The 17,972-nt window shown below is 47.3% G+C and overlaps 5 protein-coding genes across 5 annotated transcripts; 4 read left to right on the forward strand and 1 right to left on the reverse strand.

Moving 5' to 3' along the window:
• Positions 1 to 2,134: 2,134 nt before the first annotated feature.
• On the reverse strand, positions 2,135 to 4,156 carry PGRI_082580 (putative C6 transcription factor (Leu3); the record flags this gene model as incomplete). The annotated part of the gene is made up of 4 exons (XM_040795972.1): positions 2,135 to 2,889; positions 2,955 to 3,214; positions 3,272 to 3,709; positions 3,759 to 4,156. The coding sequence occupies 4 exons, from the start codon at positions 4,154 to 4,156 to the stop codon at positions 2,135 to 2,137; spliced, it is 1,851 nt and encodes a 616-aa protein (XP_040650510.1).
• Positions 4,157 to 7,533: 3,377 nt separating this feature from the next.
• On the forward strand, positions 7,534 to 8,222 carry PGRI_082590 (uncharacterized protein; the record flags this gene model as incomplete). The annotated part of the gene is made up of 4 exons (XM_040795973.1): positions 7,534 to 7,675; positions 7,729 to 7,847; positions 7,908 to 8,114; positions 8,169 to 8,222. The coding sequence occupies 4 exons, from the start codon at positions 7,534 to 7,536 to the stop codon at positions 8,220 to 8,222; spliced, it is 522 nt and encodes a 173-aa protein (XP_040650511.1).
• Positions 8,223 to 9,491: 1,269 nt separating this feature from the next.
• Positions 9,492 to 11,860, forward strand: PGRI_082600 (putative citrate synthase; the record flags this gene model as incomplete). Its single annotated transcript, XM_040795974.1, has 9 exons — positions 9,492 to 9,612; positions 9,664 to 9,872; positions 9,941 to 10,017; positions 10,186 to 10,241; positions 10,321 to 10,540; positions 10,590 to 10,787; positions 10,848 to 11,597; positions 11,648 to 11,730; positions 11,778 to 11,860. The coding sequence occupies 9 exons, from the start codon at positions 9,492 to 9,494 to the stop codon at positions 11,858 to 11,860; spliced, it is 1,797 nt and encodes a 598-aa protein (XP_040650512.1).
• Positions 11,861 to 12,126: 266 nt separating this feature from the next.
• PGRI_082610 (uncharacterized protein) lies at positions 12,127 to 14,606 on the forward strand (the record flags this gene model as incomplete). Its single annotated transcript, XM_040795975.1, has 5 exons — positions 12,127 to 12,381; positions 12,452 to 13,306; positions 13,368 to 13,614; positions 13,910 to 14,035; positions 14,092 to 14,606. The coding sequence occupies 5 exons, from the start codon at positions 12,127 to 12,129 to the stop codon at positions 14,604 to 14,606; spliced, it is 1,998 nt and encodes a 665-aa protein (XP_040650513.1).
• A 1,961-nt stretch (positions 14,607 to 16,567) lies between these two features.
• PGRI_082620 (Zn(II)2Cys6 transcription factor domain-containing protein) lies at positions 16,568 to 17,945 on the forward strand (the record flags this gene model as incomplete). Its single annotated transcript, XM_040795976.1, has 2 exons — positions 16,568 to 17,003; positions 17,065 to 17,945. The coding sequence occupies 2 exons, from the start codon at positions 16,568 to 16,570 to the stop codon at positions 17,943 to 17,945; spliced, it is 1,317 nt and encodes a 438-aa protein (XP_040650514.1).
• Between the last annotated feature and the right edge of the window lie 27 nt (positions 17,946 to 17,972).

A 17,972-nucleotide genomic window follows, 5' to 3' on the forward strand; every position in this document is an offset into this window, starting at 1 on the left:
GACGGAGGTCCGCCTTATCGCCCAAAAAGGATATCGCAGGCTTATCCTGGGGTGGATGTAACCCACGAGCGGAAATGAAACCGAATATTATAGTAAACAAAATGATTTGATGAAAATGAAGAAGTGGGGGGGAAAAGGAAGACAGGGGTGATTCAAAGTGAAGTGAGGAATGGTGAGCTGAGTGTGAGTGGCTGGAAGGAGACCCTTGAGGCGGAAAGTGGTAAAGTGCATATAAACAAAGCAGGCCATTAATCTCAACTCATCTTATGATTTGGCCTTTGCTTTTTGGCCCGATAGCTCACAGACCTCTTATGTACGCTGCCTTATGCATAATCTGGAGAACATTCGTATCTCGAGAATATAGATATTTGGTGGCGTTCCTTGGGTTACCTTCCACCCCAGCTACTATTCAAATGAGCTTCCAACAGACAAAAGAATTATTGTCCATGATCAGGTCAAAATATCTAGTTAAGTCAATATAAAGTATAGGATGTCTAATTTTGATCTGCCAACCTTGGGGCGTTTGTGAAATGTGGCATTCCAAGGGAATTCCAAGACACAGAAGCAATGTCTGGAGAGCTTGTTTAGTGATAAGCCGGCGCACGGAGGAAAAGGGATGAGCCTGCCGTTATTGTGTTAGTTTTGCCGCTAATTTTTGCAGCTAAAATATTGGCCAACCAACTGGCGCCATTCATTTAAGCCCATTTGGCCCATCTCCGGCGCTAGTCGTCGGTGTTGGCGAAAAGGGCATATGCCGTACTCCGTATTTGATACCCTATTCCGTTCCAACCACAAGTGAGAAAGCCGGGAATAGCCTCTTATCTTGAGTTTAGGCCCCGGCCCGGGGTAAAAGTGGAGGTCAAATACCCGGCATTTTAAGGCCATTCGAGGCCCCTGTCAGGGGGTGTCCGTGATTATCATCTGATAGAAATCGACAGCTCACGTAGGGCAAAGCACAGGGGCCCTCAGCAATGCGGGGAGACTTTTCTAGTGGGCTTCTATAGCTCGCGCTCGATATCCGAAAACGACAAGGTCGGTGCTGCACTAGTGGCAAAATTTAGTATGTGTTTTGGATCTAGGATGTCTCAAACCGGAGGCCCCACGGAGTTGCAGGGGTTGTGAAATCAGCCTTTAGAATGATTCTTCCTCATTGGCCCAGAGGAAGACGGGAGATATGTCAAGTGATGATGGGTACATCGCGTGATAGGAGGAATAATCATTATCTGGGGACATTATCTGGAGACTGCATTAATATTATGTTATGTAAACACATGGTAGTTGAAATGCGAACCTCCTAAAACCGGGGTAAATCAAATAACATAACCAATGGAAACAATTCCAGTGACAAAGAGTTGAAGCAAAAGCTGGGGCAGCCTTCGAAGGCTTGAGAGAGACAAGCCCCCCCCATGGCTTGGAGGGCTGGGCCGAGGCAGTCCTTGACCGCCTCCAATATAAACCGCCACAAAGCCACATACTTCAATGCTCAATCGCATCTACGGAGTACTCCGTGAACATGATATTTATTAATAATATTGCATTGTCATTAGCTGGGCAAAAATACTGGACTTTGTGGTTGCATACATCCGTATCTAATTTTCCGGAGTTCCCCCGAACAATACATCAATGATAAGCTTGGGCTTAATGTCTCGAAGTATCCATGGATCCACCAAGTGCAGTCTAAAAAGGTCCACGATCCACGACCCCTGGCAAGACCACAAGTACAACCGATCTGCAAGGCATTGCTTCCATGGTCGATCAGCCTAGTGGGTTGGATTCGCTGGTGAGATCTTTGTTTTGACATCTCAACTTGGATCTGCGCTTCGTGGGCACATCAAAATGTCCGAATATCGCTGAACCAGTTTAGGCACACATAGATAAATTTGCCGATAAGCCGAGGCCAATAATGATAGGCTTGGAGTAGATACCGGGGTCTAGCCTTGGCTTCCATTGCTAGCTCAAATTGCATAGGGCGTAGGCCCGCTGTACTCCACACAGAGGCTTCGTTAGCTAGTTCCAATCACAAAGGGCGTAAATCGATGGCCGTTGGCCCCACTATGATATGCTCTGACCGGAGGACGGAAATGCAGAGGTAAAGTGGAGCTCTGAGTATGGATTCTAAAGTCGACTTCAGCGCTCACGGTAGATTGTTCGTCGATGACGAGTCCGGAGGAAATGAGAAAATTTCATCACTCAGCCACTCAAAGTTAGTGAAGTAGTCCTCGTTGATCTGGAATTCTCCTTGAAAAGGAGCATCCGCGTTCTGTAGAATACCCCCAGCGGAGTCTCGGGCGGGATCTTTTCTCATGATAGCACGCCCTGCCTCCACGCTCGGGAACATATTGGTTCGGGTGGGACCATCAACTGGCTCGGTCCCTCGCATTTTAGCACGCGCGTGAGGGTCATATTCATCACGCCACCACCAGACAGCATCCAATATCTGACTAAGAATCAAGCGACTGCGAATTCGCAATGCGGTGTATTCCGAGCCATCCGCTTTGCGGAATGCCTTGGTGCTATTCCAGAGTTGATTCAAGACCGTGATCATTTTGGCAGGTGTATCTCTTCTGTCAGTGGACATTTGCTTGGCCAAATTGATGGCGGCAAAGAAAGAGGCTTGGGCACGGCTTGTATCAAGTCCGCTGGAGGCAAAATCGCTTTTGAGAATGCGTAACAGGGACATCGAAGCCAGGAGCAGACCGAAGCTTATTTGAACAGGTGCCATAAAGAGAGATCCCATACGATCTGCCAAGGCTTGAATATAGTCTATCAAGTTGCAAGCGGTGACAATAAGACGTGGAAGGCATCCACTGGAGATCAGTGTTTGGTTTTTGTAGAAATGGAAGCTCTGGATTGCCATCCGGCAAAGGAGAAGATGATACTTCTCATCGTCTGGAATAAAGAAACAAGCGTTAGTGGAATGACAATTGCCGAGGTGATCCATATCAGATACAAACCGACTACTGCCTGCAGTGCAATATCGTCAACCTCTCCCTCATACTTCCGCAGCAAAATATCCAAAGCCAGCTCTTGATCCACAGACATGGCACGGACTCCATTTTCCAGAACTGCTTCGCTGCATTTCCCAACGACCTCCAGGCATCTGAGTTTTTGAACGAGGTGTGGAGCAATCTTATCAAATAGCACCTGGCGCTGGATGGTATCCTGTGCCAAACTGACCAGATTCCGGGGGGACTGCCCTTTTATCACACAGGACCTAGTAACAATCAGCACGGTAATTCGCTTGAACACACTTTAAAAGAGAGACACCCACCGTTGGTAAATAAGGACACAATGGGCCCAGAGCTCTGAGCGTCGGACCATATCCAAGTCTGAGGGCGCCGGAATCTTCACTCGGGAAAATTCATGGCTCGACATCGGGATATGGAAGCCATTTTGCATTGCTACATGCAAAAGCATTCCGCTGAGAGGGAATGTCACATCAGGGCGGTTTTCCTTGGGAAAAGGCCATGTCAGTAGGAGCAGTAGTCCCTGTATAGTGTACCACGGCGCGCATGTCGACAGGACCGATAGGAATGCCATTTCCGTAACCTCCTGGGCCAGCGCAGTGTGCAAAGTCGGGTTTCGGGAATATGATCGACTAGCGACGCCGATAACAGCCCAGAAGAGAAATGGCGACTGCGCGTAGTACGCATTCGGCTTGGTCTGGACATCGAGGATGGGGAGGAATGAGGCATAGTGACGGAAGAATCTGCAAGGAGTTAGAAACAGGTTGACCACAAGCGTCGAGGGATATGTACAATTGGTACAGGTCCTCAATCTCTCGACCTGTAACGGTGACGCTTTTCAGTGAACGGGGCTTTGTGGGATCAGTCCCTCCCATCATCGCATCAGGTGTGGAGCCCGCTGGTGCAAGATGATATTGGGGATATGCCAGCGACAAGTCTTGCGAATCCTCCAGCTGGACATCAGACTTCAGCAAGGCCGGTATACCCAGGTCCGTTGCCGCTGCGGATAACGCAATCGGAACGGAATCGGGGTTCAACTGCTGGGAGGCCTGCAGTTGTTCGCGCCACTGCTTATTCTCGTGCTCTAATGCGATGTATCGACTTCGGGGAAATATGTGTAAGTAGATTCGTTTCATCTTAATCAGATTTGGACTCTTACCGACGTTTGTGCTCTCTTGTGAAGCTATCATCTATGGTGCACTCGAGGTTGCGTTTGCGGCATCGGGAGCATGGTATACTCTCATCCCGCCAGACATCGCATCGGGCCTATTGGTGTCAATAGGATATTTGTAAAAGGATGGTCATTGTTACTTTTTGCTGGCGGCACATAGTACACGCCTTCTTTCCTTTCTTGGGTAGTCTGTATATAGTTATGTTAGCATGCTTCTTTAGATGGTGAACAATAGATGCTCGTACACCTCCATTTCTGAGCTTTGGGCAAATACAACGTAATATTGCGGTTCCCAGCCAAGAAAGGAGCCAAATATGTGACCAAACTCCTCGTTTATTCTCTTCGTTTGGGGGTTTCGACCTTAGAACAGGGGAAAGACAGAGTTGTAGTACTCAATCCCGGTAACGGGATGATGGCAGATTTGTGATTGGTCCAACAAGTAAGGTTGAGGTGGGCCGAGGTCATGTGATGCTCACATATAGCCCAGTCACACCGCTTGCCATATTGGATTGCTGCCATATCACGTGAACGCGGAACACGGGCTTTCCCGAAGGTTTCCAAAATTGGAAGTTCAACAACTCAAGTCTCTCCCTGACGAGCATGTATTTCCCCTTACAAAAACAGACTGGCATAAACTGAGTTGCACTAGGACTGAAGCCAAAGCTACATTGCGGCCAAAAAATGTCGTTTGAATTCCGCACATTGGTACTAGTAGCTGGATATATATATCCACTATGTTTCTCGATAGGGATATAGCATTGACCGTAGTCTGAATATCTCATAGATTCGAACAGCAGCATACTTTTTCTCTGCTCAGTCAATACGCCGATGGAATTACGCCACAAGGCGTTGAGCGGACCCAGCTCCAGTTTCATCTAGAACATCTCCAAAAATCGACACGTGGACTAGCGGATGCTAGGATGACACATGTTAGTAACTCTTCTAACGCCATTTGTGGCCATTCCCACTTGTCTTCACCGTACCCAAACTGCCTACATTGTTCATAGGCCTCGCACACCTGAGGACATACGGTGGAATCGCGGTCAAATATTTGATCCCGCAACGATATAAGCGTGCCTAGTGGTCAAAAGTCGAGATAGGTGATATTTTTGTATTTACGTTTATTGCTCATGTTGATTTTGGCTCTGCTGGCATGCGAAATTCAGGATTGATGGATCTGCATCGTTTGCAGTCTGCAAGTAAAAAACCCGAGCCTTTGAGAATGAGCGCGGCCAATATGAAATTTACACTTCTTGACAGTCTCTCGTGATAGAAACTTGAAAAGTCGCACTCAATGATATCAAACAAACACTTGCCCGTGATGTCGACAGAATTTTATCTCCATTTTTGAGCCCGGAATGGCGGCTCTTGATCCTTGCATGAGACCAGATACAATGCGTTGTTGGTACTCGACTTGTCCAACCCAAGCTCCAGGATTTCCTGCATTGAGGACGCCATAGTCCAGTCTTCATAAGTTATTAGGATATCGTTCAAGTCCATTGATGTGCCCCGAAGCATCGCTCGGAATCTTTGAGACATGTCTCCTAGGTATGGCCGCAAGTACGCCAGCCAGTCAGATGCCTGAAGCTTTTCTCCTCTTTGCCACCATTTACCCATATCAACAATGATGTCATCCAAGGGACTTATCTGGTCGAAATCAAATATATCAGTAGCTTTTCTTAGGCTACCATCGATCTGGAGAAGGTATGTGCAACCGCGCATATAAGGTATCAATTCTGCGTACCAGTCATTGTAGAAATGCCCTGGGAATCGACTATGTCCATAGTTATCGATTTGCGGGCTGCTACCATAAGCATATAGGGAGGGGGCCGTCGTTGTCGGAAGCTAGCACATTCTCTTCGGTGAATTGATAGGCTGCCAACTATATCCACTATGTTTCCTGAGAGGGATATAGCATTGGCAATATTATGGATATATATCACACCGTAGTAGTGCTTATTTAGGATACTTGTACGATAACAGTATTAAAGATAGCTTAATATAGCAATGAAGGAGTTATAGTAGAAAGTATATCGGTATACTGGGGGCGATTATAATATCCCTAACTTCTTAAGTCTCCTAATATAATAATATTTACACGTTCTAATACTAATTGAAGGAATTGGGCAAACGAAGATAGAAAGGGGACTAAGATTGGATTATTTCTTAGGAAGCTTGATATGTTTTTCTTTTTATTGGGTCGCAACGAAGCATAAGGGGAATTATCGCAGCTAGTTTAGAGTAGGCTCTGCAGAACGAATCATATCACCTCTCTTGCTACGACCAGACACTTGTTCAAACAGTTGATTATATGTTATATCTTTGGAGCCCACAGGTAAACTTTCTAATCTAGTGGGCCCAACTACAACTGGTATAGCTTCACATAATATTGGCTTATGAAATCCGTTTAGACCCGACCCTATAACATTCGGAGAGTGACATATAATCAAATAAGAATATGAAGTGTGGATTGTAACGTAACAAATTACAAGACATTTGGATTGACAATACTCAACCGTCTCATACGAGAGATAGTCTTGTAACAGGGACTATCATACGAGGTTGACCACCTGATGTGTAAGATAATTTGTCAGGAGGAAACCCAAAAGACCCTGAACACAGTTGTGGAGCTTTGACGAGGGTACATTGCTGTGACCTTCACTCGTAGCCATGTGTCTCACATCACCAAAGCACCAAACCCAATAGACTACAGGGAGGCGTTCTTCCCCATGACAAAGGTCAAATGGGATAGCATGCCAGGTCACGCAACGTGGAACTTGTCAGGTCTCGTGGTTGGATATCCAGATGCCGTCGTTCGGCCGGAGCGGTCGATGGCAACGGGACATGGGGGCTGATTTGTGCTGAGAATTCTCATTCGACACCTTTCCTTCCATTTTGAGTTGGTTGCGGTGGCACTGACAGGGGAAATCTACAGGACATCCATGGAACTGTACTCAGAAGCTGCCATACCTTGCGAATGGGCCAACCACCAAAACATGACCACTCAACGAGATTCTAGCAAGCTTTTCGGCCTTGAAGATCTTTAGATAATCTTGACTTCGTTGTACGAAGTGTTGGTCCAAGTTGAATTTACTCCAGGCATCGTTTTACCGGGTTAATGATGATTTAGCATGATGTGATGGGGGTCTAGGCGACATGGCAAATTCAGGGTATCGCGCATCCCCCGCAATTTCTGTTCGATTGAAGGGTCGAATATTCGATTCAGGTCTGGATATACCCGACGCCCCCACCACTGACGAGCGGCGGCAACGTTTGGTCGACCGATATGCCCTCACCGTGACATCACTGACCTTGAAGTTGAAGTATATAGCAGAACAACAAGATCAAGTGGAATCAAACAAAGCATGTAATTTTTGTCATTTATTGTGCGCAGTCATGAGTTTTGATATTCCTTCTGTTGCTGAAATTCAGCTCGCTGCCGAGAGGGGGCAGCGCATCACACAGGATGATGTCTCGTCTATCGCGCAGGCCGAGAGCGCGCTGACCGGACGCGGACCTTCTAGGGGTGGACCAGCTGGTGAGTCCAGGCTACATTCTATTTGCAAGCAACGGATGACTGATCGAATATAGCAACGGCACAAAGTCTTTCCATGCGGCAAAGGAATTTCGAAAATAAGGTCGCGGAGGTGTCCCGGAAGCCATCAAGTGCGATTTCGCTAGAAGATGCAGAAGAAATTCAAACAACAGAGGTTAGCGAATCCTCGTGAAAAGTTCAGCAGAGTCAAATTACTAACGAGAGGTTCCTACAGGGACGTGCATTTAACCAACCACCGGGAGTCGGCTACATATCTGCCCAAGTTCGGTCGATTGCGGATAGTAATGATGCCTGGGGTCTTATAAATGCGGCTGATGTGCCTGCATACATCACTAAGGATGATGCACGAGACGCGCAACATGCTGAAGCTACAGTTTATGGCGGTCAGAATCCTCGGGGAGGAATGGCAGCTCAGATGCAGGTAAGTGGATATGCTGATCTTTGACGCGATGGTAGCTGACAGGTGCTTCTGCAGAGTGCAGCGGACAAGATCGATAATGCCCGACGAGGCAGCTATGGCAGCTATTAACATTTTATATACTGTCATGTAAAATAGTCACACTGAACATACTAACGTACATATTGTACCAAAAGTGAACATATGCTGGCATCGCCAGTTTGAATATACCTACTTTGCACATGTGTCAGAAGAGACGCCCAATAGTATGAGAAATTTCCGAAGCTCCATTTGAATTGGCTAATGAACATCCCTGTGGCGATCATCTACACCGGGGGCGCTTGGGAGGCCAAATATGTGTTGACCCGCTATTCGGCTGTTCCTTCATGGAAATGGAATACGGAGTCGAGCATCTGCCAAGATATTCAACAAACTCTGTTCAGTCCATGACAGTTTGGCTTCTTGGATAAAGCTGCATGAATTGACAAATATCGGGTCGAATGAGAACTCTCAGCTTGTTACTGATGTCCAGCGCCTCTCTCGGTAGCGATTAATCACAATGCAAACTTGTGCTACTCCGTCCCCGTCTCAAAATCCTATGTTTAGGTGTAAAACTCAGTATGTTGTATAATGGAGCTAAGAATCACAAACACAGCCGACCCACTATGAGCCGTGCCAATTGCTGATGAATCCCTCGAGACTCAGGGAATGAATTGACCAATCACATTTTGGTCATTCTCCGAGGCATCATTCTCTCAAAACAGCTTGACACATTTGGTAGCGTCCAGACTCATTTTATACGCCTCTTGAAGAATGTTCATGTCCAAAAGCAGTGGGTCTTGGCTCCTATCAGAGGGGGGGTTGGACGGACAATGAACCGTGACAGATAAGCCGCAGCGAATCTCCAAGCTGATTTGCGGAGTCCGATCTGCACAGCTCAAAAAAATGACACTTGACATGAGTGGTGCGCTTAGCTGCTGAATTTTGGAGGGGTAAATAGTCCCCCAGCCTTGCATTTGAGCTGCGGGGCACAATAATTTGTCATTATGCAGCTTTTGGGGGCTGACAATATAAATCAGCACTAGGGATTTGAAAGGAATTTGTATTTGGAATTCCAAAACCTCATGGAATTGGTCAAATTGGAATTTGGTGGAGTTGCCGTCGGGAAAAAAGCTCAACAAAATTCAGCTTCGTAGCGATGATGTAATAATCTAGGTATTAGGTACTTGTTTCACTAGCATTGATTCGGAGGAAAAGTAAGTACTAGAGACTTGAAAAATTAATGAAGTTGACATATTCAACTTTTTTCTTAGTGTTGGGGGACTATTATCTCTTAAATACCTTTCCTTCCCCTCTCCAAAGGTCCTCACTCTCAAGTACCTTGAAAGAATCAAATACAAAATGCCTCTCTCCGGACACTGCCTCTGCAAAGCCGTCACATACACCGTGGACGTTGACGCTCCTCTGGTCACTGGCTATGACCACTGCGATGACTGCCAACGCCAGAGTGGCTCAACCTACTGTTAGTTATATTATAACAACCGGAGAAATACAATTATTAACCTTTTTATAGCTCTTGTCGCTGTTGTCCCCAAGGACAAGCTGACTATCCAAGGCCCCACCAAGAGCTGGGCTGGAAAGGGTTCCTCCGGCCTCGCCGTCCACCGTATCTTCTGCTCTGAGTGTGGTTCCCCGATCGCCCACGACCCTGATGCAGCTCCTGAAATCATTGCCATCAAGGCTGGCACCTTGGACACTGAGATCAAGAAGAACCTGAAGCCCGTAAGTGTGCAAAGCCAGGGCTTTATTTAGCCTTTGTTAGAGTGTGACTGACCCCTTGTTCTATGTAGGACACCGAGATCTGGACCGTTGGCAAGCTTCCTTTCTGCCAGGAGAACCTTGCCCGCCCATTCAAGCACATGCCCGAGTAAATGGAGTTCGAGGTTTTTAACGAAAAGATAGCTTTTTGTGGGTTATAATGAGTGATGATGACCAATGCAACGATATAGTCTAATGTGGCTTGCGTTAATGATCAATCAAAATGTTTACACCAGTTTCTTGTCGCAGAACAAACATAGACCTTTGAAGCAAATAGTAACCGAAGGATCTTTGTCGGCAAGGTGATACAACCTATCTTGTGGGTTTGTCACAGTATGTTCTTGGGCTCGGCAACAAATATGCTCTCTTGACCAAACCTTTCGGACGCAATTCTAACGCTTTTTTATTGTAGTGTGCTTCACAATGTCTGGAACTCTATTCATCCACGATTCACGCACTTATGTGAATTACGAGATTCCCATTAACCAAAACTCAGTACGAGCGATTGACCTTCAGCGTATCCGAGCGCCTTCGCTCAACAGCAACCACGCAGACCAACTTGCGCATGGATTGCGTGTCTATGATCCTGGACTGCAGAACACTGCAGTGACACAATCGGCTATCAGTTTCTCGTAAGAATCTTAGAAAGATGCTTTCGGTATCTGGCTGATCTGTGCCTAGTGACCACGAGAATAGTCTACTTCTGTATCGAGGGTACACCCTAGACCAACTCTGGGGATGTGACTTTGAAGAAATGTTCCATCTGCTGCTATGGGGCAAATATCCCACAGCGAGTCAATCCGAAGAGCTACGTCAGAGACTAGCACAGTATATGCAAGAGGTCCCTGATATTGTGCGCCAGACTATCTTTAATCTCCCGTAGGATGAGTCCCTTGGTATCAGTTATCATGTGTTTCTAACCAGCATTGAAATATGCAGAAAGACGACCAGCCCACTGCCGCTAATAATAGCCGGCCTTTCAGCTTACCTTGCCTGTATACTCGATGTGATCCCAGCAACCACAAATGCGACAGTCTTCCAAACAGACTTCAAACGAGCTGACCAAGTTATCCTCCAAACCGCTGCTGCCTATGCCGTTGTCTTTGGAGCCGTACGATCCCATCGGATAGGCATTCCCTGGAGGAGTCCATCTCCCCACCAAACCTACTACGAGAATCTATTCACAATGGCCGGCCTCGTTGACCCAGAGACAAACCGCCCTGATCCTATACGCGTATCCTGCTTCCGTCGCTTTGGAAACCTCAACGCCGAGCACGGAATGGCTCTATCAGTCTTCTCAGCCCTAGTGACTGCCTCATCTCTAACTGACCCTGTATCCTGTCTGATATCTGCCGTGGCCGCTGCCCATGGTCCCCTACACTTCGGCGCAACAGAGTCGGCTCAACGCGCTCTCCACGACATCGGAGAATTAGAGAATGTCCCAGCCTTTATCGAAGAAATAAAAGCCGGAAAGCGAAAATTATTCGGGTACGGTCATCGCACTTATAAAGGAATGGACCCACGTGTGCGTCCTATCCAGAGCATCCTGAAAGATTTGGCCTATGTGCATCAACCACTATTGAAAGTTGCCGAAGCAATCGAGGAGACTGCTGCAAAAGATGATTACTTTAGTGCACGGGGTTTATACCCAAATGCGGATTTCTACGGTCAGTTTGTCTTTACTGGAATGTGAGTCAGTCGTCATATGCATTATAACTCAGGCTCTAACACCGAGTTAGCGGGTTTGAACCTGATATTATTCCAGCAGCGATGCTTGCGCATCGTATTATGGGTATTATGGCACACTGGAGAGAGTACATGGGTAAGACGACTCACTGGAGGCTGGCTAACCTGGCTGACGGGTTATAGTCACTCGCGGCAAACTGTTTCGACCTACTCATCTGTATACGGGATACACTGAGCTGAATCCCGATCCCAGAGCTAAGATATAGGTGTTAGAAAGTGTTAGGGAATGATTAGTTTGCCACTCTTGTTAGCAGCCCTGTTGAAATTAGGCAAACCCTTCTATAGTATGACATTTATTGAGAAATAATGCACTTGTCTGTGAACTATGTTGAAGAATAATTGCGCCTTCACCGAGAAAGGGATACTGGGCCTCCGGCTGATTTAATGAAAGCTCCGAGGTATTTATACCCCATCAAGCCCACGAGGAATTCAGAAACTTTGTTAGCTGTTCGGCCGCCTACCTTATATCAACATGAACAATCAAGACCAACAAATACGACAGGAGGATGAGGTTAATGAAGAAACCCCATTGGTGCATGTTAGTCCTCGTACTGAGCCATACTCCGTGTTCACATCAACACAGAAACGCCTCATTATTCTCACAGCTGCACTGGCTTCGAGCTTCTCGCCTCTATCTGCCAATATCTACTACCCAGCATTGAATTCAATTGCAAAGGATTTGCATGTCAGTCCATCCCAAATTAATCTGACAATTACGACATACATGGTACACATAAATGAGATTACACAAAATCTACTTGAATACACTGACATCGCTGGCTTTGAAGATATGTCAGGGCTTCGCCCCAATGTTGACAGGATCATTGGCAGACCAAGCAGGTCGTAGACCAGCATACATCCTCTGCTTCACGGTATACATACTGGGAAACATTGCTCTAGCTCTACAACACAGTTTCCCCACGCTCTTAGCTCTTCGCGCAGTTCAAAGCTGTGGCAGTAGTGGCACTGTAGCCCTTGCATCCGCAGTGGCGGCCGACATTATCACATCTGCTGAACGAGGCATGTACATGGGGTTTGCCTCACTGGGAAACATACTTGCCCCATCCATTGGGCCTATCCTTGGAGGTGTGTTAAGTAAGTATCTAGGGTGGCAAGCGATATTCTGGTTCCTCGCTATAGCAGCTGGTACCTTTTTCGTACCGCTTTTACTCTTTTTCCCTGAAACATGTCGTGGGATTGTCGGAAATGGGTCGAGTCCTACAATTGGGTGGAACCGAACCATTTGGAGTTACTTACAGACCACTCAAGAGATCCCGGCTGCATCTGGTGTGTCAAGGAATCGCAAGAATTTCCCCAACCCATGCTCAACCCTCCGTCTGCTTTCCCACCGACCTGTGGGACTTGTGCTTTTGGCAAATGGAGTTATATTCAGCAGTTACTACGCCATCACAGCTGGGATCCCCGCATTGTTCCAGAAAATATATGATCTAGATGACCTTGGTATTGGACTGTGCTTCATTCCCGCAGGTTTGGGGTCATTACTCAGTGCAACTGCCAATGGAGTATTAGTTGACTGGAATTATCGACGTGCTCGACAAAATGCCGGTCAGACGGTACACAAGAACCAGAAGCAAGACATTATTGGATTTCCGATTGAACAAGCGAGGTTACAGATTGGTGTGCCAATGATTGTACGTTGACTGAGACATCCTTGCCACCTTCTATTAGTTGACTTTCATTTCCCCCTTTTAGATACTTGCAGCTGTCTCGATGATCGTCTACGGAGTATTGATACCCTTACGGGCACCGCTCCTAGTTGCGCTTACTGTGGTTTTTATAATTTGTTTTTGTATTACGGCGGCGTACAATGTGATGAACATTCTGATCGTCGACTTGTATTACGAGACACCTGCTACCGCAATGGCTGCTAATAACCTTGTGCGCTGTTTCCTTGGTGCTGGTGCTGCAGCTGTGGTCAACCCCTTGATCAAGCAGGTTGGTGTGCAGTGGACATACTGCTTTGTATCGGCAGCGATGGCTCTAGTAACTCCGATTTTAGGGGTTGTTTATGTTCAGGGCTGGGAATGGCGGAAGAAAGAAGCCGAAACTGATGCACAACGGCGAACTGTACACGAGAGACCGTAGCACCATGTAGGGGCAGGGCAGGCGCGTCTATAAATTGGATCACGAAGCATCAAAAAGCATTGATCTAGTTCTCGAATTTTGATTGAATGCTATAGTCAGATTTCAGTCCCCTCCGCTGATTCCAGATTAATATAATATGTTCTCACTAGTTACCCTCGTCTTCGGCGTTCTAACCGAAATATTCCAGAGTGTCCCTTTAACACCTAGCCAGCAATTGCAAATACGATATCCTGGAGGCCAATGGATCAATCCGGGCATGGAACTAGATATTCGAGGTACGCGAATATGAAAGACAACCTTGGAATAAACCGACCGATTTAACATCAACTAGAAACCACCATGATCCCAGAGATCAGCAGCACCAACCTCCAATGCAACCAAAAATACATAATCCTCTTCATCGACCTCGACGTCATCATACCAGGAACCGCCATCCAATCTGTGATTCTACACTGGTACCAACCGAATCTCAGCATGGATTGCACAAAACCAACACCACCATCCACAATCGTCCCAGGCAAAGGCCACGAGCGCGCAGCATCGTACATAGCACCCCGTGCACCACCAAATACCCACCATCGTTACGTGTATCTCCTCTTCACGCAGCCTGCAGCCTATCAATTTCCTGAATGCTTCTCACATGTGCTCCCTGAGACTGTTAACGCCCGCGCAGGGTTCGATATTAAGGAATTTGTACAGGCAGCAGGGCTGGACGCGCCTATTGCTATGAACTATTTTATTGGTAAACATGTACCTTCCGATGGGGAGAATACGATGCCTTATAGTGCGACGATGACCTCGTTCCGTTCCGTGGATTGTCCTACGAGGACGGTGGGGTTGGTGTGAAGTAGGGCATTGCGTGGTGGAAATGGGAGATGTGGTTGGTTTATAGTATTTTGTGTAATAGGGTTTACGGAGACTCAATATGATTTATGTGGGATGCTGTTTTGGGATTGCTCCGTGGTTTGGAACATATTTAATGAACGCCGATTTGATGCTTTATAGCTAAATATAGGCACCAAATGCATGAACTTCGGATATGAAGGGAGATGCGAGAAGCTTATGTACATGTGATGGATATCTACTATAGGGTTGAAGCATGCTCATATATTTATTGTGCCGTGTTTAGCATGTTAGAGTGATCCTCACGTTGAAGAGATGACCTGTTGTACACCCTTCAAGCGATCCGGCGGGGCATTGTATCTGCTTTCAGTGAATGGGGAAGGAATTACTTGAATCAGCCGAGGCTGCTCTGGTAGACCTCGGGAGAGAGTGATAGATGTGTTTATAAGGAAAGTCTGTGTTACATAGTCCAAGGGGCCACCGGAGGAAATAACACCAAGCCCTTTCAGCTAATCGGCAGTGCGTATACCGTGGCATCCATGTGAAGGAAGCTAATTTAGAGGTCTGATAGCCGTGACTCTAGATTATCCTTTCTGGCGATTGGCTCTTAGATTGCGTTCAAGGCAATACTCTAAAGCCTCGTGCTATGTGAAATGTGGGGTTCAAGCACTCAACTCAATTGTAGCAGATATTGAAAGCAAGCTATGCCTTGAACATTGGGGTTGTCGAATCGGAGAGATAGAGGGCAGTAGAGACAACATGGACCTGAGTGTTAACAGGTTTGCTCTCAACAAAAGCTCATATATTTATCCATGCCTCCCCTTCTCGCAATCATTTCATGGAGTTCGGTTCAAATCAAATTCCTGTGATCGTTCCGAGTAACCACCTTTCCACCTTACACAAGTGGCATTAGATGAGAGCTGCAATGACATTATCAAGGAAGTGTGATGACGATGATATCTGGCAACCCCAAGCATAGCGCATAGCAGGCAAAACAGTGCGGATAGTATATCGAAAATTGTTCACTAGGTCGACACAGGGTCTAATGGAATAATGTTAGAATACTAAATCACCTTGTTAGGCCGGGCAAGGGCAATGCACCAATTGTTTTGTCTGGATATGGATCGTCAGGCAACTGTCGTACCGGGCGAATAGATACTCCGATTGGCCACATTATAGAGAGAAATGTCGAAAGATTGATTGATCGATACTGCTTGTATGGAAGAGCTTTTCTCTCAGTTGGCTGATATGGTAGTCCAGATTGATGTATGTTGTCTAACGATGCGCTTGAATTTCCAACAAATTTGTGTTTGCTGCGTCGTTCAACTAGAATAGGATGTTGCTCGAGAACGGAAACAGCTATTTTTATGTGCAACAATGGGTTGTAGGTGAGCGTAAAGAGGCATACGAGCTCGATAAAATGTGAATACCATACGGACACGTTACTGAAATCAATTAGCATTCAGAGACATCATGAAGTAGAATACACTACTTACATTACTCACCAAATCATGGTGAGATAAGGTTGGCGATCCTTGAACACGGAAGACTGGCACGGACTACATGTGCGGTACTCCCACGCAGGTCCCAAGGAGGGTAGGACAAAACTATTTGTCAGTAGTAAAGTTCACGATCCATGTAACTTTTCGTGCTTTCGGAAAGTGCTGTCAACGAAGCTCATTGAGGTGTGGGTAAACAGTGTCGCCTTCCGTCATGAATGCATGAGTGCAATCAAACGTGGTCCTGTGTTGTTGGACAGTAGAGATTCTCAACTGAGATGTGGGGAAGTGATCAGTAGATGAAATATAAATACCTCAATTTTGCCCAAGCCAAGAGAGAACCAGACTTGTTCGTCGTGGAGTTCACGACAATAACCTTTTCGATACCTTTCCACGACTCACATGGCTGAGGCCTCTAGTAAGAGGTCACCCCAGTCTAACGGTCAGCTCCTTCCCAACCAAAAAATGCGCACAACCTGCAACGCCTGTCAGCAAGCGAAGATACGATGCAGCCACACATACCCGTGCGAACGTTGCGAGAGTCACGGGTATGAATGCGTCTATTCGATCTCGCAGCCGTTGGGTCGGCCTGCCAAGAAGAAGATGACTCGGCCGGCGACGGTGGCAGCAGGTGTAAAGACGCGCAGAGGGGAGGCGGAGGTAGGTGACCGTCCGACTCGGCGAAGTGCGGGGAGGGCACCGAGGCCAACCCCAGGAGGGAGGACGCTGAGGGCGCGCAGGGTCCCGACTCGGATCCCGAATTCAAGTATAGCAACCGGCTCGGGTCCTAGGTCAGGGGAAGAGTCGCACAAAAGCGACTCCAGTGCCGGCACTGAAGTCACACCACCAGAGGAAGACTTTCAGTGGCCGAGTTTCACAGAGTTGTTCTCGGACGTTCCAGGTGAGCACAGACCTAATCCCGGGGTATATAGGTATCGATAGATAACCATTCGAAGTACCAGAAAACGGCACGAATGGAGACCGGATTCAGGGCCAGGTTTTCGTCAGCACAAACGAGGCCAATAGCCATGTCGATCCAGGATTCGCCAATACATGCCTGGACAGCTCGTTTGAACGAGCTGACGGATTCGAGAGTTTTGGGGGTCCCCGTTTTCCTGAGCCGCGCGTTGACTATTCCACACAGTGTTGTTCTCCCCAAATCGGTTTGATGGTCGACGAGCCACCCATTGGAGCTGCGCCGGGCACCCAGTCTGCGTCACTCCTTCAGGGTGGTGCAATCTACCCCTTTAGCCTCGCACCAAACGCAATTCAGGTCTCAGGAACAGTGCAGGATCCGGCTAGAATCATGGAATTGCCCTCCAATGAAATCTGGCTGGAACCATTCGACACTGAGTCCAGCCAATCTCTTCCAGGAGAGATTGACCTCGAGGCACTGCCGGAAGATGCGTCTTCCCTTCACTGCAATTGCTATGCCCAGGCATTCAGTGAAGTCGTTCGGTCGGAGGAGGTAAAGGGGGGAAACCAGATATTGCTCCACCTTGAAAGGGTGCAGCAACAGGGAGTGGTCATCCTTCAATGTCAAGCGTGCTTTGCTTCAACCGCCAGGGCTAACATTCTCGGTTTATTAGTCATGGCGATTGAGAAAGCGGCACGGGCGTTGAAGGTGAGGGTCAAATTGGCCACTACCTCGGTGCAGGGGGGGCTTTATTCCGTCTGGGGGGAGGAGGACATCAGCCAGATGCGCCGGTGCCTGTCTCATCTGTCAATTATCGTCCGTTTTATCCACCAAGATCTCGAGTGCTCCTCGTCTTCGAGGTGGCATCTGGTAATAGCCGACGAGACAGATCGACGGCTGCAGTCGGTTACTCGAATCTTCGAGTGATCGCTGGTTGTAAATGTGTGTATATAG

The sequence above is a fragment of the Penicillium griseofulvum genome (assembly GCF_001561935.1).
Source record: "Penicillium griseofulvum strain PG3 chromosome Unknown contig_10, whole genome shotgun sequence".
In the NCBI taxonomy this organism is placed as follows: domain Eukaryota; kingdom Fungi; phylum Ascomycota; class Eurotiomycetes; order Eurotiales; family Aspergillaceae; genus Penicillium; species Penicillium griseofulvum.